The sequence below is a fragment of the Asterias amurensis genome, chromosome 8 (assembly GCF_032118995.1).
Source record: "Asterias amurensis chromosome 8, ASM3211899v1".
NCBI lineage: Eukaryota > Metazoa > Echinodermata > Asteroidea > Forcipulatida > Asteriidae > Asterias > Asterias amurensis.
The window spans coordinates 11,678,560-11,701,056 of record NC_092655.1 but is presented as its reverse complement, the minus strand read 5'-3'; the positions used below and the strand labels follow the sequence as shown (position 1 = coordinate 11,701,056).

The window sequence follows — 22,497 nt, the reverse complement described above, 5'->3', positions numbered from 1 at the left end:
TGTCATGTAGTTGACACTCAACTGAAAACGTACTTGGACTTGATTTTAAGTACTTGCACATACTGTACATGTACCTGTATGGCCATTGCTATTCAAGGAATATGAGAGACAAAATTTAAATTTTTCTTTGATGTACAATTTTTTTTTTTTAAATGATGATTTAACCTTTTTAAAGCTGAAGTTATCTTTTTTGGCATGTCATGGCTGAGTGCACTAGTTTAACCTGACTCAAGCTCTGGTGTTGTCAGCAGCAGAGTGTGGGTTTGAGTCCTGGTCATGACACTTGAGCAAGACACTTGAGCAAGGCACTTACTGTTGTACAGTGTACACATGTATGTAACAAGCCTAGTGGATGCCACCTCTGTTCAGCCCCAGAGGCGGCAGCGTGCCCTTGGTGACAGCTGATTTGGCTCTACATCCCAAAATAGTAAAGTGTAGCCCTCACCTTAGGTAGCCGTTCTGCCTTGGTGATGTTAGGCAAAAAACAAAAACAAAACCACAACCCCAAAGCATACAGTGTCATCTAGAAATTAGTAAAACCAAAATGATACCTCATTTTGCAGATTTTTTAATAAAGTACTCAAATAGACCACATCGAATATGATGTCACCATTCAAATACCTGCCCTACATGTACAACGTTGCATCTGTGAGTGTGGGCGTGTACTGTACCTGTGTGTGTGTGTGCCATAGAAATCAAACCATGAGTCCTGTGTGCTGCGTGCTTCATTGATGTACACGTTAAGACGCGCATAGGGCCTGCCCTACAAGATGGCCACTTTGATAGCACGATCTACATGTAGGCCTTAACCTACATTGTATAATTACGCATCTCATACTCTGCTTGGTACTTGGAGGCCCAAGTACTTGGTACTTGGCTGATTGGACTCTGTACTCGGATATCGGAATACTCAGACGCTTGCACTCATACTTGATGGTCCAAGTACTCTTACTCAAGTACTTCTCGGCCACCCTGGTACTCGAAGTACTTGATACTCGACTTATGTAAAAGTACTTGACCACAACACTTACAGTTGTGTCTCACCTCTGTTTTGCCTCAGAATTACCACTTCTTTATTGATGAGATTATTACACGGTTGTCTTGTGTATTACTGTATACTTACAAACTAATTTATTTCTTTTCCATCATTATACACACTATTCCAACGGTCCAACCTACAGATCATACAGTGTTGTCATCTACATGTACATGTAAGATGTGTTGGGCTTTTTGTTGTCTGTTGTTTAAAGCCACTGGACACTATTGATAATTACTCCAAAAAATTGTTATCATAAAAATCGAGTTGGAAACGAGCAAAGTAGAGCTGTTGATAGTACATGTGCATGTATAAAACATTGTGCGAAACAGATTTCTCTGAAGTAACATAGGTTTGAGAAAGAATTAATTTCTCCATAAAATATTTGAATGGAATAAGAGACCTCAGCTGAGGTCTCAAATACAAGGCAACTGAAAGCACACAACTTGTGTGACAAGGGTGTTTTTTCTTCACTTATTCTCTTGCAACTTCGAAGATCAATTGAGTCCAAAATTTCCCAGGTTTGTTTTTGTATGCATGTTGAGATACAGTGAGAAGACTGGTCTTTGACTATTATCAAAAGTGTCCAGCTTGCCTGTACGCACAGTACATGTTATTCAAATCTTTGGTAGAGTGATTCACTGATTGTCCATGAGACATTGTTTAATGGCTCTTACATGTATTTTGCAAATTTTAAATTGTTTATGCACATGTTTGCAGTAAGCCAGTTACTTTTTAGGCAGATGGTTTTCTAAGCAATATCAATATGAACAATACACTCTTTCATTACTCATATTGCCATCTAATGCCATGGTGGCATGAACTCATACATGGACATTACTACACAATAATACAATACTGTACATGTTGGTACATACATCAATGTACATGTATTAGTCATGTAGCTTTTGGTTCATTAAGTCTATGTTCAGATGCTAGCTATGTCAGGTAGGATGTGTATCCTGTTTGCAATTAGTTTAACACAATTTTCTCCTTTTGAAATAAAGGCTGTGCACAAATTAAATATTTCAAAAAATAAATAATGCATAAAAAATATTTTCTTTTGCGATCCAAAACAAAGACTTGATGGTTAACCTAGAATGTAATAAAGGTACCCATTTTGAACAATTGCGCCCTGCAGCTTGACATTTGTTTGTGCTTGTCAGACGAGAAGAATAAACACATGTGTACATGTAAATGCACAGTAGGCCAACATGTGTCATGCACAGTAATCGGTAATGGGAATGTACAGTATAGTTTTTATAAAACAGAAATTTACAGGATGTTAGCCTACCTGGCTTTTTATTAACAGGTCTGGTACTTGACTCTTGATGGGGCAAGGCCATTTCCTAGTGACCATACAACGGGCCTTTCTCACTAAAAGAAATCTGACATGTTTCAGTGGTTTCTGTAGTATTTTGATGGGCACGGTAGACCTGCAGCCAATTTCACGAAACGCTAGGATTAATCCTATCTCGAGTTAGGACGGGTAACCCGTCTTAACTTAGGACAGGCACATTGTGTCCTATTGTATAAGGATACGGAACTTAACTCGTCCTAAGCCCTCTGGATTAATCCTAAGTTAGGATGAGTTTGGTGAAATCGACGGCAGGTCATGGAAGGCAATCCCTAGTTTAAAGTGTTTTGCTTAACAACCCTAATCCTCTGAAGTCTTTCTGATTCGCGAGTGATTGAGGACTTAAATAGGCTCAAATAACAGTTGCTTTTACACTTGGCCAGGGTACAAGTTTTTTTTATTGCGTGTTGGATTACCATTGAGATGAGGATAGTGAAGGAAGGTTTCCTGATAGTGAACATGGTGAATCAAGGTTTCCTGTAGGCAAGTGGGCGTTGATGGGCAATGGAGACCCTCCAGTCCTTGTGGTCATTGCCATGGTGCCTCTTTCAATGTTAAAGAAGAAATATTCAATTGTTTTTTCATAGAGTGTGCTTTACTCAAGGTTTTTTTTCCTGGTCCTACATGTACGTACAAGAACAAAGATGAAAATTTGACAACATTGTGTAAAAGCATGTGAACTGCCATGCAACAACCTGTGTGGAACACTAGACGGGACTTCTGTAGTGACCCAAAAAGAAGAAGATGTACATGTAATGTAGAAAATAATTCTATGAATGTTTGCCGAGCTGTGAACTGTTTCCTTTTCCAAATCATACACCACATGTACAATGTACTGTGACCGTAACACGCGCATAATGGACATGATGGAAGATCATTTTCGCCAGATGAACTATCACTTGTGAATGAAATTTTGCCCAATCAAAATTCCACCTCTAAGTTGGTTCATTAAATTAGATTCAGGGTCCTTAAAGGGAAGGTACACGTTTGGTAATTACTCAAAACAAATATTAACTTAAAAACTGACTTGGTAGCGAGCATTGGAGAGCTGTTGATACATGTAGTATAAAACATTGTGAGAAACGGCTCCCTCTGAAGTAGCATAGATTTTGAAATAGAGGTAATTTCTCACTAAAATTATATAAAAGACTTCTAGCTAGAAGTCTTTTATTCCTATCTGAAAGCACATAAATTCGTCAAGGGTGTTTTTTGTTCATCATTTTCTCCCAACTCCGATGACCAATTGAGCTCAAATTTTCACAGATTTGTTATTTTATGCAAATGTTGAGGTATAATACCAAGTTAGAACACTGGTCTTTGACAATTACCAATAGTGTACCTTTCCTTTAAGTACAAGCTACGTAGCAAGAAATATTTAAACCTTGATCATGCTGTGCCAAATTTCATAAAGCTGTTAAGCAGGAAATTCTGCTTTGCAAATTCCTTTGCTAAGCAAGAAATTAGTGGGCTATCAGTCACAGCTGTAGTAAACATACAGCATTTTGGCTGGTAATCAACTGTTGTTTGAAGCAATATTTGCTGTGCATAGTAAGATTTTGTGTTTGTATGCTTTATGAAATTGGGCCCTTATGCTACGATATTTGTCTAGCCTTCTGTTTGCAATATTGACAGTCTAAACTGATGAAAATCTGTTCTGAATATGGACCTGACTTTTTTCCTTCCAGCCTAACAATTCATTAATTATCCTCACATTTTTCCCAAATAAACTGACCTGTATTATTGTAAACTGGTAAGACTAAAACAAAACATTTGTTAACCCACCCTCCCATGCTTAAAGGAACACTTTGCCTTGGATCGAAAAACAGAGAGAAAAAAAAGAGGTGGCCTTTAAAAAAGGAAGTGGGCGGGGACGCTAAACATGTATCTTTTTTTACTTGGCCTTATACAATGAGAGGTTTGTTTTAAGAGTGAGAAATTATTGGATTTAATTTAATCTTTTTTTTCTTTTTGACAGGTTGGTACAAAGGTTTCACAACCCGGAACAGACGGCTAAGGGTAAGTGATATGCTGTTTATTCAGCAGTGGTCTATCTAGTTTCTAATTGTAGTACTTTGTTTTCCTGAAAACAGCATATTGGTGTTATTAGTACTGTCTGGATACTTCATGGAGGCAATGAAGGCGGTGCCTTGGTGCCCCTTGAATTGCTTGTACAGGTGTCCTGTATGCCAAAAAAAGCCTTGCCCTTCTAAGAATGAAGTATACATTTTAAATGTAGCAGTCCTGGGTTACATGGTTTAGTAAGCTCATGTTATATAAACATACTTTCCAAACACTCTATCATTATTAGCTTGCAAAGCAGTTTATGTAGGCTAAAGGTAACTAAGCGTCTGAACAACATTTAATTCATAAATTTACAATTTGAAACTACTGGCATGGAGCTGCAGTCCTGGGTGAATATGAACTCTGCGTGCACTGTAAGTACTGGTATTGACCTGTACTTTACTGACTACAATGTTGCTGAATCGCCCAGAAAAAAAAACACTTGAGATGTTATTTATCTGCCACCCTATTTTACGTGGCCCTGCTTGGCTGGATTTAAGTGTGTACAAAAAATAATAAATAAAAATTTCATAAAAAAACTATCCCATCCAGATTGAACTGTCAAATTTACAACTGCCAGCATCTGTTAAACTCTTTTGCTGTTGTTACAGTCTCATGCCCACTAATTTCCACAGGAGACTACATGTAAGTGCGAAGTACACATGCCATGTGTTTTGCTGATGACCAGCCATACATAAACATGTGTACATTACATAAGAAACAGTGTACCCAATGCTAGCCAGGAACTGTGACTTTGTGGCAGTCTTCGGTACTAGTGTCAGCTGTAGACAACCAGAAGAATCCCATGCACCCTAGTAATATTTCTTAAAATTCCAAGGATCAGAATGATCAACCTTTCCTTGGAAATTACAAAATGTAACTGACAGGGTTCTCAGATTGTGGTATACAGTTTCTAACTATTTGCAATGGTTGTACTTTCTTTCTTCGCAGGGTATATTTCCAAAGGGCTATGTCTTCATCAAGGAAGCTAGTGTGGAAAGCCATGGGTAAGAGGATTGGTTCTATTACCCCATATTTGGAAAGTCAAATAGAACGTTAAGAATACATGTTAAGGTTACATTTTTCTGCTAAAAAAAAGTTGATACCTATTTTGTTTGCGCAAAATTAACAAATGGCCTCCAGTTTCAACCCTAGCAGAGTTTTTCTCAAAATCAACATTTAGCTGACAAGACGCATACAAAAACAGTTGCCATGCATAAAAGGAGTGGTAAAAGAGAGCAGATTTCAGCTGGTAGAAGTAAAACATGAAAACTGGATGAAACTGTAAATAGAGCCATCTTGGGTTTGGGTTTTTTGTGTTTGCAAATGCAACCACACTGACACAGTATTGAAATAATAGTCTGGTGCTTCTTAATGACATTGACAACTAGAGCTGTGAGTGGTGGCTTAACCGTGAGGAACTTGACAAAGACAAGCACATTTGTGATCAAATCTTTCAGAGACTAGACCGCTTGTCAATAAGTACCTGCAATAGGTCCATCTCACTTCCCCTTTAATTAGATACTGGAAATACTTCATTCACAGATTCATTTCTGAGTTAAAGGAAACAAATTATCCAGTAACCTTAAGGGATCATTATTGAATTCCCATTTGTTCACAGTTCAAAGATCTTCATCCATAATTTATAATGGTTCGTCAACTATTATTGAAATTTATCTGCAGAATTCTACCTGAACACTGGACAGTTGTACATATATTAATCTCACTTGTAAATATCAGTTTGTAATAGGTACAATGTACATAAGTAGGATTTGAAACTTTGCATGGTGGAGATAAGATATAGAAGAGTTTGCGGTAACACCATGTAATAACAATCTCTAAATGAGTTGGGGTGGTTCTGAAAAGAACCGTTGGGTTAACTCGACGTTTCGATCAGTATGCTCTGATCGTCTTCTTCTTTCTCCAGAAGACGATCAGAGCATACTGATCGAAACGTCGAGTTAACCCAACGGTTCTTTTCAGAACCACCCCAACTCATTTAGAGATTGTTATTACATGGTGTTACCGCAAACTCTTCTATACAATGTACATGTAGGCCTACGCACAGTATATCCCTGAGGCATGATATTCTTCCTACATGTTCTTTATTTAGTCTGATTCTGAGTTTTTTGCCCCTAGAAAAATAACAAAAATTGTGATTAAATTGTGATTACTGTAGATGTCTTTTAAAGCCTAAACCGCGTGTGCGAAATGAAGAAAATGTAGGTCAGCCTTTGCCTCGATACAATATTCCATACTTTTCTTTAAGGACCAAATATCATGCACCTTTTGTGAAGAACTATTGGTTTCTTGTAAATAAATTTATGTAAGTATAATAGAGTTTCTTATTGTGCTTTCTTATTGTGCTTTAGTACTTGCAGTACAGTGGGAGTATACTGAGGTAAACAATCCTTAAAATGACTTTGGCGCTGCGCACTTAACTTCAGGGCCCGCATGCAACACCACTTGTGGTCGCAACAGTTAATTGTTATATTTTATTTAAAAATGTTTATTTGTATTGATGTCAAATAGGGAAGGAAGGGAGACAGTCATACCGAAGGAGACCCCCGTAGTCCATGAGTTAACCACGGTAATACGAGAATGGGGAGTGCTGTGGAAACAACTCTATGCGGTACGTTGTATTTTTGCTGTCCACATCTGTTCACTCTAAGGGAAGTGGAGGATTTGTTTACACTAGTAAACTGTCCAAAAGAATCACTTACAGTGCGGTCAATGCCTTAAAGACACTGGACACTATTGGTAATTGTCAAAGACCAGTCTTCTCACTTGGTGTATCTCAACATATGCACAAAATAACAAACCTGTGAAAATTTGGTCGTCAAAGTTGATAATAACGGAAGAATAATAATGGAAGAAAAAACACCCTTGTCACACGAAGTTGTGTGCTTTCGGATGCTTCATTTTGAGGCCTTTAAACTCAATGGGAAACTTTTGAAGGGGCACCAAGATGTTTGATACCCTTGTTTGTTACAAATATTGGAATAAATGTCTTAACTACATGTATCATTGGTTTCATTACCAGATATTATCATATAGCAATAATAATTATAATAAATCATCAGTACTTTTACTTTATATTTGTGTGATTTTGTCTAGAAAATCAACCGTGAATTGTTTAACACCATTCATGAGATGATGTACGAGCTGATCGATTGTCAGAAACAAATCGTCTCGGGTACACTCCCTGTGGATGAACTCAAGGATCTTAAACAACAAGTCACCTCCAAGATCGACTGTGGCAATAGGTAATTGCAATCCTTTATACTACAATCTACAGATCTAGTAAGGTTTACAGTAACACTATGTACCTGTACATGAGTAGGAACACATCTCAAAACTTGTTCAGCTGTTACTTTTATAAATCTTGGATTTATGTGGAAATTGTAAACTTTTTAAAAACATGATCAGTGCAGTATCTTGCCCGGTAGAAAGGCCCAATAATGTACAAGATCACATTTATTGTAAACAAATACCACATGGTCTATATATATAGAATAATAACGGCCTTGCCCCATCAAACTTTTGCAAGCCGTTTCAGTTTATCATTAAACAAGTTCATCTGGATTGTTGATAATCATGAATTAAGAGGGTTCGTTTTTAAAAATCCAAAAACAATGTGCATGTTACTTAACTTTAGTTAGTTACATGTACACTTCACTCCTAAGGTAGGAGCTTCTTCAGAGTGTTTACCATGTCAAATGCTGAAATGCCTTTTATACCCTTTCTTAGTGGACATAGAGGGTGTTGTAGGTGTGCTTTGGACTAATTGTTCGTAAATGTTCTGGAGCTTGTTTTCACCAAGAATGAATTACCAGGATCGTTTTTACAAATCCAAAAATAATATAGATGTCACTTTCACATAGTATTTTAGTTAGATACGTTTCACTCCTAAGCTAAGACCTTCAGTCTGGTGACCACGTCCAATGCTGAACTGCCCTTTGCACCCTTTCTTGGTGGACACAAGCTCCAGAACATTTAGGACCAATTAGTCCAAACCACGCCTACAACACCCTCTATGTCCACTAAGAAAGGTTATTAAAGGCAGTTCAGCATTTAACATGGTAAACAGTCTGAAGAAGCTCTTAGCTTAGGAGTGAAACGTAACTAACTAAAAGTATATATGTAAGTGACATCTACATTACTTTTGGATTTGTAAAAACGAACCTCTTAAAGACACTGGACATTATTGGTAATTGTCAAAATAACTAACCTGTGAAAATGTGAACTCAATTGGTCGTCCAAGTTGTGAAGAAAAAAATTGCCTCGTTGCACGAGTTGTGTGCTTTCCAATGCTTGATTTCAAGACCTCAAAATCAAATTCTGAGGTCTCTAAATCAAATTCAAATATTTTAGTGAGAAATTACTTCACTTCAGAGAGTGCTGTTTCTCATAATGTATTATACTATTAACAGCTCTCCATTACTCGTTAACAAGTAAGGTTTTATGGTAATAATTGTTTTGAGTAATAACCAATAGTGTCCAGTGCCTTTATTTCACGTTTCAGTTTATGTTTGTGTTTGTTTGCAGAGCTCTGGGTCTTGACCTTGTGATACGAGACGAAGAGGGCGGTATACAGGATCCATTCTCAGTCAGCACGGTGGCGCTCTTCAGACAACACGAAACTGCAACGCAAAGAATAGGCCAACAAAACGATACAGTAAGAACAGGGCCCAATTGTATAAAGCTGTTAGCTAAGCCAATTTCGTTGCTTAACCAAAAAATGATTTTGAAACCTGTTGCAACTATGTAAATTTTAAACAATTTGGCTGGTAACCTGTTTTGGCCGAGCAAGTTTTTTTCTGTGCTTATCAAGTTTTTGTGCTGACAGGCTTAATGAAATTGGGACCGGATACATTGTACAAAATAACATTGTGTGTGTGTCAGATCCACACCAAATGTATTTCAAAAGTTTATTATAATTTGAAAAGTTGATTCAATTTTGGAGAGATGGTTTTTGCTTTAGACCTTTATTTTGAGGCCTAGGCACAATGTTATTGAATATGCATCAGTAGAACATTTTGCCTAATAGTTTACTGCTAGGCAGAACTAAGCTAAGCAGGATGCCAGTTAAAGATTGTGCTTATGATGGTACATGTTTGTTGGCTGGTTACCTTATTCTGGTAAGCAGACTTTATGTGCTTATAAAATAGTTCTTTGAAAGGGGGCCATTTTCATTGAGCACACAAAGTAGCTATCAAAGCACACACAATTGTGTTTCCCCAAATAAGGTTACCAGCCAAATACTATTTTTCCACATTTACCATCTGTGACTTTTTCCCGCTAATTTTTGCTTAGCTGGAAACTGTCAAACATAACGTTCTGTTAGAGCAGCCCTATAACATTTGGCTGGGTTATTCCATTAGGTTTAGGGGAGGAGAAATGTCCCCATCAATTGTATGCATGTGATGTAATTTTTAAATCAATTATCCTTTTATTTCCCCATAGCTCAATCTAGGCTTCCAGAAACATCCCAAATCAGTCAACGTTTACTCCTACAATCTCTTTGTCAACTTGAAGAATGTCGTTTGTCGCATCGGGGAAGACTCAGATGTCCTCATGAGCCTGTACGATGCCAAGGAACAAAAACACATAAGGTAATTTGAAAACAGTTGATAATGCGCCAAGGATCTAATGTTGGATTCAAGTTCTGATGGCTGAATATTATAGTACTACGAGGGATTTGATTCCTTGTTATGGCACTTGTGTCCTTCAGCTAAAAACAAATAACCATGATAACTTCTCTTAATCTAGGTTTATAAATGGGAGTAATGCTGCACTGTGGATCTAGTGTTGGATTAAATTTCCGATGGCTGAATTATCGTAGTCGGGATTCGATTCCTGGTTATTGCACTTGTGTCTTTGAGCAAGAAATTAACTATAATCACTTCTCTTAATCCAGGTTTATAAATGGGATTTAATGGTTGAGGGACACTAAGGTTTTAGTCTGATTTAGCAAATGGTTATACAAAGGATGACAACCCTCTTTTGTTGAAGGCAAAATATACCTTTGGTTTTTGGAACCAAAGTTTATATAGGGATTTTTTGCTGCACGTTATGGGAGCAAAAACATGGACATGAACGTTAGAAGAATTTGTTGTAAAAATCTCACGTTTTAAGCATATGTGAAGTTTTCATTTTCTCACATTAGGTATACACATGTACGTGCAGACGTCATACGTGAGCATGCAATAAGCCCAAAGGGGTGACATTTTTTAAACGACACAATTTTCTGACGTTCACTATCGCATTTTTGCTCGCGTAATGTGCAGCTAAACCTCCTTAGTATACAATAAAACTGTGAAAACTTAAGGTGTAACATGTACTTAGAGTACACAGTCTAAACAAACCTTAATGCAGAAAAATTTCTCAGATTGTAATGTTTTTGATTCCCTTTCACTAAAACCACATTGTTAAAGAAGGACAACTTCCTGAAAATGCTATACATTATCAACAGCTGCAGCGCTTCTTACCCACTAAGTTTTATGGTCATTCATTTGTTTAGTAATTGCTGAAGATATGCCCTCCCTTTAAAGGAACACGTTGCCTTGGATCGGACGAGTTGGTCAAAACAAAAGCGTTTGTAACCGTTTTTTATAAAATGCATATGGTTGGAAAGATGTTTGAAAAGTAGAATACAATGATCCACACAAGTTTGCCTCCAAATTGCGTGGTTTTCCTTCTACTGTGCGAACTAACATGGTCGGCCATTTATGGGAGTCAAAATTTTGACCCCCATAAATGGCCGACGTATTAGTCGAAGAGGTGAAAGGAAAACCACGCAGTTTCGAGGCATGTTTGTGTGGATCATTGTATTCTACTTTTACAACATCTTTCTACCCATATGCATTTTATAAAAAACGGTTACTAACGCTTTTCAAAGACCAACTCGACCGATCCAAGGCAACGTGTTCCTTTAAATTACCAACAATACAAAGATAAAGTACTGTACATGTACTCTATTGCAAAAAATGTAAATGTTTTCATTAGGCACTTAGTAAATCAGTGTAAGAATGAGATGGGGCAGCAAAGCCTCTCTAAAGCCCTGGGATACTGTTATGTTTAAAGGCACTGGACACCTTTGGTAATTGTCAAAGACTCACTTGGTGTATTTCAACAAACATGTATGCATACAATTAAAAAAACCTGTGAACATTTGAGCTCAATTGGTCGGCAAAGTTGCAAGATAATAATGGAAGAAAAAACACCCTTGTCACACGATTTCAAGTACTCAGGTGGAATTAATTCGAATATTCTACTGAGAAGTTTTTGTGCTAACACAGTTTCAAGTAATTAGCAGTAGTGTTCAGTGCCTTTAATTTTGAAGGAATTGTAGAGAATTATATCTCACATGAAAATGACAACTTTTTAACTCATTTTTCTCTCAGTGAAAGTTACGTGGCCAAGTGGAGTAGCAAAGGCATACCTAGAGATATCAGTCTCCTTTACAGTCTTAAGACAATATTTACGGTAAGATTGCAACATTTTCTTTTTGTTTTACCCTACACCAATACTTGACAAGAACTGGACAGTGACACTGAATGCTTTCTGAGTCCAGCTGCCATCTGCTTAAAGGAACACGTTGCCTTGGATCGGACGAGTTGGTCAAAACAAAAGCGTTTGTAACCGTTTTTTATAAAATGCATATGGTTGGAAAGATGTTTTAAAAGTAGAATACAATGATCCACACAAGTTTGCCTCGAAATTGCGTGGTTTTCCTTCTACTGTGCGAACTAACATGGTCGGCCATTTATGGGAGTCAAAATTTTGACCCCCATAAATGGCCGACGTGTTTAGTCGACGAGGTAAAAGGAAAACCACGCAATTTCAAGGCATGTTTGTGTGGATTATTGTATTCTACTTTTACAACAGCTTTCTACCCATATGCATTTTATAAAAAACGGTTACAAACGCTTTTCAAAGACCAACTCGACCGATCCAAGGCAACGTGTTCCTTTAAGAGTTCAGAAAGTTATTGGTTTGAATCCCACAATTGGTTCATGTGGGTGTGTTTTTATAATCAGCGAAAAAATTATAAACGAGACTTTCATGTATAATTGCCAAACTGTTAAGATTTGCATAATTGGTTTATTTTTTGTTATGACAGGATCTCGGTGCTAAGGATCTACAGAGAGAAAAAGTCTTCCTGGTGTGTCAGATCATTAGAATAGGTAAGTAGTTAGCCTTGACCGAGGCTTTCCACTTGTTGGATGTTAACCCGGTACCTTGTCTCTTCACATTGGTTCATTCAAACAGTAATTTAATAATGTCAGATGCAGATGGATGTTGGTAAAGGACTGAGGTTTCCTACTCACTGGGTGTAATGATAAAACAAAAAAGAGATATTGGTCAAGCAATTTGTTCTCTTATCTGTATAGATGATATGGTCAGGTGATCTGCATTTAACCAATTAGAATGGACTAAATGTGTTCAGGTGATCTACTCTCGACCAATCAGAAGGATGAACTGTCCTAGAGATATGGTCAGGTAATCCAATCTCAACCGATCAGAATGGATAATATTGTCAGGTGATCTGATCTTGACCAATCAGAATCGGTAAAGCAGTCAGCTGATCTGCTCAAACCAGAATTGATAAACTGCACTGGACATATGGTCAGGTGATTTGATGTCGACCAATCAGAATGAATAATACGGTCAGTTGATCTGTCGTAGACCAACCAGATTTTATAAACTGTCCCAGGTGTTTATAATGAAATGTTGCTTGGCTTCTCAGGGAGGATGGAGATGAAAGAGGGTGATAATAACAAGAAGTATACGTGCGGGTTGAAGCGACCGTTTGGTGTGTGTGCCATGGACATCAGCGATATCCTCTCGGGCAGGATAGAAACGGATGAAGACAAACAACACTTCCTTCCGTTTCAAGCGTAAGCAACAACGTTTTTGAAATCTCTGTTAAAAAATACTTTAGAGGGAAGGTACACGTTTGATAATCACTCTTAAAATTAATGGCAATGAAATTGTTGGTAAGAAGCGTGCAGCAGCTTTTGATAGTTTAAGCATGTTGAAAAACATTTCACTTACAAGTGAGTTATGTGGTAATCTAAGAGAGGTTTGCTGTAACACCATGTAAAATCTCTTTTGAGTAGTCTTGTTTCTGAAAAGATAACTCTGCTTAAACAGAAAATAGGGCTTAATAATTCCCTGCTTAGCAGAAATGAGCAGGCTACCAGTCACAAATTGCACATGTGACATAGTAGTTTTGCTGGTGACCTTATTCTGGTAAGCATAATTTGGTTGTGCTTAGCTATTTTTGTTGCTTACAGCAGCTCTATGAAATTGGGTCCTAGAATGTACAAGGTTATTCTTTTTGTAAACATAGGTTACATATTTCTACAAGTATGTAGAATGTGAAACTTGCATGGTTGAATAAAGACTAAGAGAGGTTTGTGGTAACTAGTGCTGGGCGAATAGTGAAATTTTGTTATTCGGATACCGCTGGCCAACTATCCGAAATAAACCGGATATTCGAATAGTTTTTTCGCCGCTAGAGGGCGCTATTTAAAATAAAATGATACTTTTTTTTTGCCGCTAGAGGGCGCTGTTCGTTTGTGAATGAGATCATATGGGCGGATTGATATTAGTTTTAGACAGTGTCACTCGGTTCATTCATAAAAATGACCGGATCTAATTTAAAGATGGCGATTTGCTTTTTCTTTTGATCGTGATTGACTCTACGTGAAGGAAAACTTTTGTAATCTTTGAACAAATTACGTCAGAAATGTCATTGTTTTAACTCTTCACGGAGGTGAGCATAGTTAAATACTTAATATATGCTGTTTTATGCTGTCTTAATAGCAGTTTCATAAGGATTCAGAGAAAACATTCATATCAGTTGTCGCCCGACGTCCGCGGATATTCGGATATTAAAGAATATCCGGTTACTCGGTTGTAATTACAGAATTATCCGGTTTGTAAATAGGTATTCGTGCCCTATGCGGATATCCGGTTAAGAAAAAAAAGGCATTCGCGGTTACGGATAGGAAAACCTATTCGCCATTAACCGGATATTCAAATAATTCGCCCAGGCCTAGTGGTAACACCATGTGAATACTCTTTTGAGTAGTGTTGGTTCTGAAGAGAACCGATGGCTAATGACTCAAGATTTCGATCAGTATGCTCAGTAGAATACCGCATCCTCTTAAAACAAACTCTTCTCAAAGGTGTCACAAGGTGTTCCCGTAAACCTCTCTTGATTTATCAGACTACACTGATTAAAACGTAGAGCAGAGCCACCACCTCTCACAAATTTTAAGAGATTTTTTACATTGTGTCACTGCAAAAATTTATTACTTCCACCATGCATTGCTTTAAAGACACTGGGCACTATTTGTTAATTGTCAAAGACCAGTGTTCCCACTTGCTGTATCTCAACATATTCATAAAATAATAAACCTGTGAAAGTTTGAGCTCAATTGGTCATCGAAGTTGTGAGATAATAATGAAAGAAAAAACACCCTTGTCACACGGAGTTGCGTGCTTTCAGATGCTTGATTTCGAGACCTCAAAGTCTAAATCTGAGGTCTCGAAATCAAATTCGTGGAAAGTTACATCTTTCTTAAAAACTACTCCACTTCAGAGGGAGCCGTTTCTCACAATGTTTTATACTACCAACCTCTGCCCATTACTCAATACCAATTAAGGTTTTGTGCTAATAATTATTTTGAGCAGTTACCAATAGTGTCCACTGCCTTTAATCATATCTTATTTACATATTTTTCAATATGATAATTTTTGGCAAATTGTTGTTTTCTGTGGTTGATGCAGGAGTACCGGTGAAGACTCGTTAGATAGCATCGTGCGCAAAGTGGTTACTGCAAGAGAGATCAACCATAAGGGACAGGGTATATGGGTCGGACTGAAAATGATGCCTGGTGACATCAAACAGGTGGGTCATATCTCTTTAGTGCACAACATCCTGAGGTCCATTTCCCGCCTCCATTTCCCGCCTTTATTTCAAGCTAATACGCCTCCACAGTACTTAATCAGCATGCAGCATCAGAGTCCAGCTTTCTCCAGAAGACGATCAGAGCATACTGATTGAAATGTCGAGTTGAAACGTCGAGTTGAAACCAATGGTTCTTTTCAGAACCACCCCAACTCATTAGAGATAGTCATTACATGGTGTTACCGCAAACCTTTCTATATCCTGAGGGCTGCTAAACTGAAATCACATTACATAAAAACGCTCTTTTGTGAAATAAGAATAATAAATATAAAAAACACTTGTAATGCACACACATATCCACCCTGCTGGGGTGTTCAAGGCGCAGTAAAACTAACCAAAACACACACATCAAAATTAGTCCATGAAATTCTTGAGAAGAGATTTGAACTTTGTGGTACAAAGACAAGATCTAAGATTAAGTGGTGGAGAGCATTGAGTATACAGTGATACGGTGTATGTGTAAAAACCAGGATTAATATTCTTTATCCCCGATGCAAATTTAACATCTCTTATGAACTTGAAGTAGTTTTTTTTAGATAGGAAGTTACAAGTGTTTTGCAACTTATTTGCTACTTTTAAGTTTCTGCCAGAATATCTTTACCATATAAAGAAAAAGAAACAAAAATCAGAAATCGTTTTTTTAATAACTTTGGGTTGAACTGAAAGTTTACTAGAGGGGACTTGAACCTTGTGACCTCTGGCTATGCAAAGTTTCCCCTTGGAAAGTGTCTGTAATGTATTTGTTTGGTTTGAATGTAGGTTTGGAAGGATTACCCTCACCTCATGGACAGCAAGACGGCTATTGCTAAGAAGATGGGCTTTCCAGAGGTCATCATGCCAGGTCAGATAATGTCTAGAATTTCTATTTTAAGTTTCGGTGTACATGTATTTGGTTTTAAAACAATCGATCAAACACAATTCCACTAAATTCCTGCAGGTTTTATTTACAGACAGTCGTGGCTTAAGTTTATGATTCTCTTTAAATATTGGGTTAAAGGGGAGGTACACTTTTGGTAGATACTCAAAACAAACGTTAACTTTAAAACTCACTTGGTAACGAGCATTGGAGAGCTGTTGATAATATAAAACATTGTGGGAAACGACTCCCCCTGAAGTATTTTAGTTTTTGAGAAAGAGGTAAATTCTCACTAAAATGTGACCCGCTCTATCGTAATGATGAATATCGAGTAAATTTCATTTTCGCGTTTATCATACTAATCCAAACAAGCTAATCCAAACAAGCAAATCATAACCTTCCTGTCAAAAATAATGTGGAATTTGCGACGACATTGACGCTTAATTTTACGACCCGTTTTGGAAAACCTAAACGGCAGAAAAATAAGTTTTAACAAACGCGTCGTCTCACGCACTCATTAAAATAATATTAATTTTTTGTTTACGAAATAAAAAAAATTGATTTTTGACCCACCCGTAGTCAGACAAACAAAATTACCAGAACGAACAAACTAACCAACGATAAGTTAAGTTATAATGTGTAGACAATTTCAACAATAAATTTGACTATCTTTACCTGAAATTTTAGAGCAATTTGCGATGATATTTCCAACTTGAAATGCGAGTTTGTTCCGTCACAACAGAGTAAGGACAGCTGCTGTCAGCGATGTTGCATCACGCTGCATTCCCCCGGGTATACTCGGCTTGATGAAGACCAGGGAATATTCGCCATTTTCCCGTGCATGTTTCTCATGATTTTAGCGATATTTCTTACCCAATACGAAGTTTAACTGAAAGATTTTTCCTTTAACATTCAGAATTATTTGGGTTTGGAATAATTCAACCTTGAAAAACCACGAAACAATGATGGAAATTAGACACTGTTTTTTCCAACTATCGATAAATATTCCACTGTTCCACACGTAACATGTATCCGATCCTACATTGTACATGTGCATGACGGTACCCGCGCTGTGTGTGTGTACAGTGCAGTGTCGGATTACCAGCGCTGTAGCTAGCTATGGCAACAAGACCGGGTCGGGTAATCGGACTCTCACGCTACATGGATAAACAGACACCTCGGTCTGTGAGCCATACTAAATCTCGTGACGCGGATTTATGAATGAGAGATGTCATCGCTGATAAAACAGGGTTTGCCGTTGGTGACCTTTGAACCCCTTTCAGTGTTGACACGTGTTTTTGGTGGCTATATTTAGACACCTCTAATCTTTGGCTTTCCAATGGTACTCTTGGTGGCGCTATGCAAGTTGCAAGAAAAGTTTTGCGACGCTCGCCAAGTTGGTGATTTCAATGAATGTTCACTGTCTGTCCCGTGGGATTTGGAATATTTTTGGATAATTACGACAAGAACATGGCTCAGAAATCGTCTGTTTTTACATCTTTATTAATCTTTTGACGAAAAGGTAAGACCATAGTAAGTTTAATCGAGATTTAGGCAACCCAAAAGTGCAGAAATTAAAAATTCAAAAAGTTTAATAATTTTCAATAATTTTTTGTTTTGATTATGTTGGGTGTCTAATTATACGAAACGAGACTTTACTCGATATTCCTCATTACGATAGAGCGGGTCACAAATAATCTTTTATTCCTATCTGAAAGCATACAAATTCGTCCAACAAGGGTGTTTTTTTTTTCTTAAATCATTTTCTCGCAACTTCGATGACCAATTGAGCCCAGATTTTCACAGGCTTGCTTTTTTAATGCTTATGATGAGATACACCAAGTGAGAACACCGGTCTTCGACAATTACCAAATGTGTACAGTGCCTTTAACTAGAGATGGAGACAGGAGGATAAATTAAAGGCTTTGAATATAATAGCATTTGCTAACATCCCGAGGCCCACTAACACCTTCCAACAGACTACCTCAATCCTTCACTATCCTCCATTCTATGGTCACTCTACGGCACCATGTTTGGACTATGAGAAGATTGGTATGCCTGGCCCATTGATCAGAAATTGTTAGGTGCGCTCCTTTAGCTTCCCTGGGATTACCCCGCGGTACTCACTCGGGTGAGCCCCTGACAAGAGCTAAACGAACGATCACACTCGCCCTCTTGTTGTTACGGCATGCACCTCAGGTCACCCCCAAGTGACCGACTCCACAAGGAGGGCACTGGGGCTGACCAGGTGAGCCCCGTCAAAGCTATCCAAATGTACCGGGCAGACTGGGGTCGAACCAGGGAAGCTAAACGAACGCACCCAAAACTTGGGCCTCCATCCCTCAGTCCAAACACAATCAGACAACTTCGTGTACGGAGGATTTTAGAGTATTGCGGCTAATGCTCAGTACCAGTGATAGTTTTATTTTGTAGGTTACAGTAAAATAAAATAAAAGTTATTTGGTGGATACAAACATGCTGTATTGTGTCTTTTTATCTTTTGGTATGCTCTTGTTCCACTGCCCTGAAGTGGCTATTAATTGATATCACTCACTTAAAAAACCCACATACACAACACCCCCCACCCCCTCAACCAAACTAATGAAGTCTCCTTGTAGTGTGTCGTGACCGATTGGTCTAGAGCACTCGAGTTTGATGGCAGAGTCATCAGGGTGTGGGTTCGAATCCTGGTCATGACTCTTGTGTGTGGGGGTGAGCCACTTAACTATAATTGCATCTCATCACCCAGGAGTAAATGGATATCTGTGAGGGTAGAGATTGTTGATTTGAATGATCGGCAACCTGTGCACCATTTTGGTTGCTGGTACTGCATACTCCTATGGAGCTGAGATGGTTTCATGAACGCTTCCACTCTAGTCAATTCTTTGTTCAACCCCCCAAAAATGATTTAAGAGTGTGACGGCTAATGCTCAGTAGCAGTGATAGCTTTATTTTGTAGGTTGCAATAAAGAAAAAATGTTAGTTGGTGGGATATTTATTATTATGAGCTAGAAGCTTAGTGAGGTTGATAAAGAGGTTGGTGAAATATTCCGTTTGTTTCTTCTTGCCTTTAGGTGACGTCCGCAATGATGTCTATGTAACACTAATGCATGGAGAGTTTGATCGTGGTAACAAACCCAAGGCCAGGAATGTAGAAGTATCCATGGAGGTCTGCACAAGCGATGGCACACTACTGGAGGTAACATTTCTCAAACTATTTGCCAGACAGTCTAACCATGTCTAAGGGCCATGTCATACAACGCAATTTGCAGGCAACCAGGTCCAGGCAATCTCCATGAAGAGAATCCCTTCACGTTTGAAATGTTCACATATTATTATTTGGGATTAAATGTTCATTACCTTTTTTGCAACTAGCGAACCAAACAGAACAGGTCACAATAGCACCCTCAAGTGTCCCTTTTCCCATTCTAAAAACTGTCTGCAATCCTTTTTGTTGTTTAACAACTAATTTTCTGAAGGAATTTAAACCGTTAACAATTTGTTTTTGCGCAAGTAGGTGTTTAATACTGTGTTACGTCTGATCTTGCGTTTAGGATGTGATCTACACGGCTGCAGGAGAACCACCTGGTAGTTTCTATCATTCTGTTGTCTACTATCAGGTCAAATCACCTAAGTTCTGCGAGACTGTCAAGGTAGGTGTAGCTTTGATATACCTGGGTGTGGGATGCTGTCATAGAGTTGGATGCTGTCATAGAGTTATATAAAATAAACACAAACTCTAACATGTACTTCAAATTCAACGCACGCGCAGAATGGCGCGCGTGTCTCCTTGCGGTCCCGTCGCGCTTGTGCAAGAAGCATCACCAGTGCACCCTCTAGTACTTATATATTATGGATGCTGTAGTCTATTGGTCTTCACTGCTTTCTCTTGATTGCTCCAAGCTCATGGAATACATACCGTTACGTGTCAACTCTGGAATTTGGAAATGCTGAAACTTCCTGCATGATTGTTTAATGAACCACTTGGCCATGTAGACAAATTAGAATGATCAGAGCGAAAACTCAAGTTGCCTATAAATATGGTGTGTATTAGGAAATATCTGTGGAGGAAATAGAACTATACATGTACATGTAGCTGTTGCAAACTGCTCACCAACCAACAAGAGCCTATAGTATAAATGCAATAAAAATTAATGTGTTGGCATTTTGATCCTTTTAGGGTCTTTGTCATAGGCTTCATATGAGAAATTAAAAATATAATACAATCGTTCGTGTTCGAGAAAGACTCTACTAGGGTCGAAATGTCAGTCCATTAACGGAAACTATCTTTTGTAACTTTTCCTTTTTGCTTTGACCAAGTGGATGATTGATTTCTTCTGCAGGTTGCCATACCTATAGAGGAGTTTTGCCAGACAGATACCCATTTAAGGATAACATTCAAACAGAGATACTCCACAGAGAGTAAGTATTCCAGGGAAGGAGGCAAGGTTTAATCAAATATTTTCTCTCGCTTGTCCCGTACAAACCCCTCGCATATGACATCACATGCCCTGAACAGCGCACTCACTGAGGTTAACAAAGACCCACATGTACATGTATTATTGGCTGTACAGTGCACGTGCATCACATTTCCATTGTATGACATCTGCTCTTGCAAATGCAAAGGTCGTGGGTTTGAATCTCACCTGAGTGATTTGCCTGTGGAGTTGGTTTTACAGAACTCGGCATAAGGCATAAAAAAAATGTTACGTTGGCATAACATATTTTTTTCTTTTTCCCCCTTTTTTTTCTCCCTCCCAGCAACGAAAATGACATGTTCTCTTAATTGTTTAAGCCGTTAGTATACACGATAACAAAAGGAAACAAGGCTACATGTACACACAACAAATAGTATATTTTGAAACTCTTGATGACATTTATTTCATTTTTGTGTCTTTAATAGATTTTTCTCATTAAATTTCTTACCTTGAAAAAAAGAAAATATCTAGGGTCGGCCGTATTTTTAGGGTAGGCCGGGTTACGCCAACATAACATGTAAGGGTAAAACAGAGTTACATTCTTTAGCCCAAGAGCAGTGGATTTACTTGTCTGCTGCCATCTAGTGCCCTGAAAAGTCCTTTCACTTAAAATTATTATTATTATTTTTGTGCAGCCAAAGACAGACAAGAGAAACCCTTTGGTGTTGCTTACCTGCGTCTAATGACAGTCATTGGAACCACTATCGTCAATGGTGAACATGAACTCTTAGTATACAAGGTAAGTTAAAATGATAAAGGTAATGAAGCTGCTTAAGTAGAAATGAGCTGGATACAAGTCACAAATTATACACGTGACATGGTAGTTTGGGTGGTAACCTTATTCTGCTAAGCATAGTTTTGTTGTGCTGAGAAACTCTTTGTGCTTCAGCAACTCTATGAAACTGGGCCCTGGATGTCGATAGCTCTGGGTACATTGCTTGTACATTAGGTTGGTTACATGCTATTTAACTTGCACCTCTGACTATACTTAAGCAGTGTGTGTTGAACAGGAAAATTTGTGTATGGATTTGGGGTTGAACAAAGACAAATTTACCAGAGCAGGATTTGAACCAACACCCTCCGGATTAACGTGTCAGCACTCTACCAACTGAGCTATCTAGCCCTACATGTACATGTATGTTGTCAATATTTTTACAACCATTAACTGTCATGTAGCCATGGATCACACCCAACTTTACGATACAACCTGGGAAGCAGCAGCCAGGGGATCACAGTACGGGGCTACTACTTTTTATTTCAGATATAAAATAGTTTGTTTACTTAACTTATAATTCCTTCCAGTGTGACAAACTGCAAGAATCCATTGGCACACATTACCTGGACCTTCCATCAACCAAGCACGAGCTAGAAAGAAAGCACCAGAGTCAGACCAGTGGTGGCAGTGGGGGTAGCTCAAACAGTCTCGGCAGTACGGGCAGCCTGGTCCGCAGTAAAGGGTATAATCTAAGCTCCAAGGACTCCTTGCATATATCAACGTTGGTCTGCTCGACTAAACTCACACAGAATGGTGAGTTAACACACACTTTGTATTCCAGCAGAGTATTTATCACAGGGTTCCAGGTGGCTTTTATTTTTTATTTTTTTTATTGTTTTTATGCAAGCCGCCAGACACACAAGGCCTGAAGGCCACTTCAAGGTGTGGGCTACAATTTTTTTTTTTCCAGAGGCCGTTGCCACCTACTCCTAGGGCTGAAACAGGGTTAC

The 22,497-nt window shown here is 38.3% G+C and overlaps 1 protein-coding gene across 2 annotated transcripts in view; it reads left to right on the top strand.

Moving 5' to 3' along the window:
* LOC139940932 (dedicator of cytokinesis protein 1-like) overlaps positions 1 to 22,497 on the top strand; it is a 74,855-nt gene that overhangs the window by 8,634 nt on the left and 43,724 nt on the right. For both annotated transcript variants that reach the window (XM_071937334.1, XM_071937333.1), the window contains exons 4-19: positions 4,369 to 4,409; positions 5,406 to 5,461; positions 6,987 to 7,086; positions 7,572 to 7,720; positions 9,003 to 9,132; positions 9,921 to 10,069; positions 11,861 to 11,942; positions 12,580 to 12,643; positions 13,207 to 13,357; positions 15,258 to 15,378; positions 16,198 to 16,279; positions 19,369 to 19,493; positions 19,849 to 19,947; positions 20,638 to 20,716; positions 21,408 to 21,511; positions 22,075 to 22,300. In XM_071937334.1, the coding sequence (XP_071793435.1) occupies positions 4,369 to 4,409; positions 5,406 to 5,461; positions 6,987 to 7,086; positions 7,572 to 7,720; positions 9,003 to 9,132; positions 9,921 to 10,069; positions 11,861 to 11,942; positions 12,580 to 12,643; positions 13,207 to 13,357; positions 15,258 to 15,378; positions 16,198 to 16,279; positions 19,369 to 19,493; positions 19,849 to 19,947; positions 20,638 to 20,716; positions 21,408 to 21,511; positions 22,075 to 22,300 (1,758 nt within the window). The remainder of the gene's footprint in view (positions 1 to 4,368; positions 4,410 to 5,405; positions 5,462 to 6,986; positions 7,087 to 7,571; positions 7,721 to 9,002; positions 9,133 to 9,920; positions 10,070 to 11,860; positions 11,943 to 12,579; positions 12,644 to 13,206; positions 13,358 to 15,257; positions 15,379 to 16,197; positions 16,280 to 19,368; positions 19,494 to 19,848; positions 19,948 to 20,637; positions 20,717 to 21,407; positions 21,512 to 22,074; positions 22,301 to 22,497) is intronic.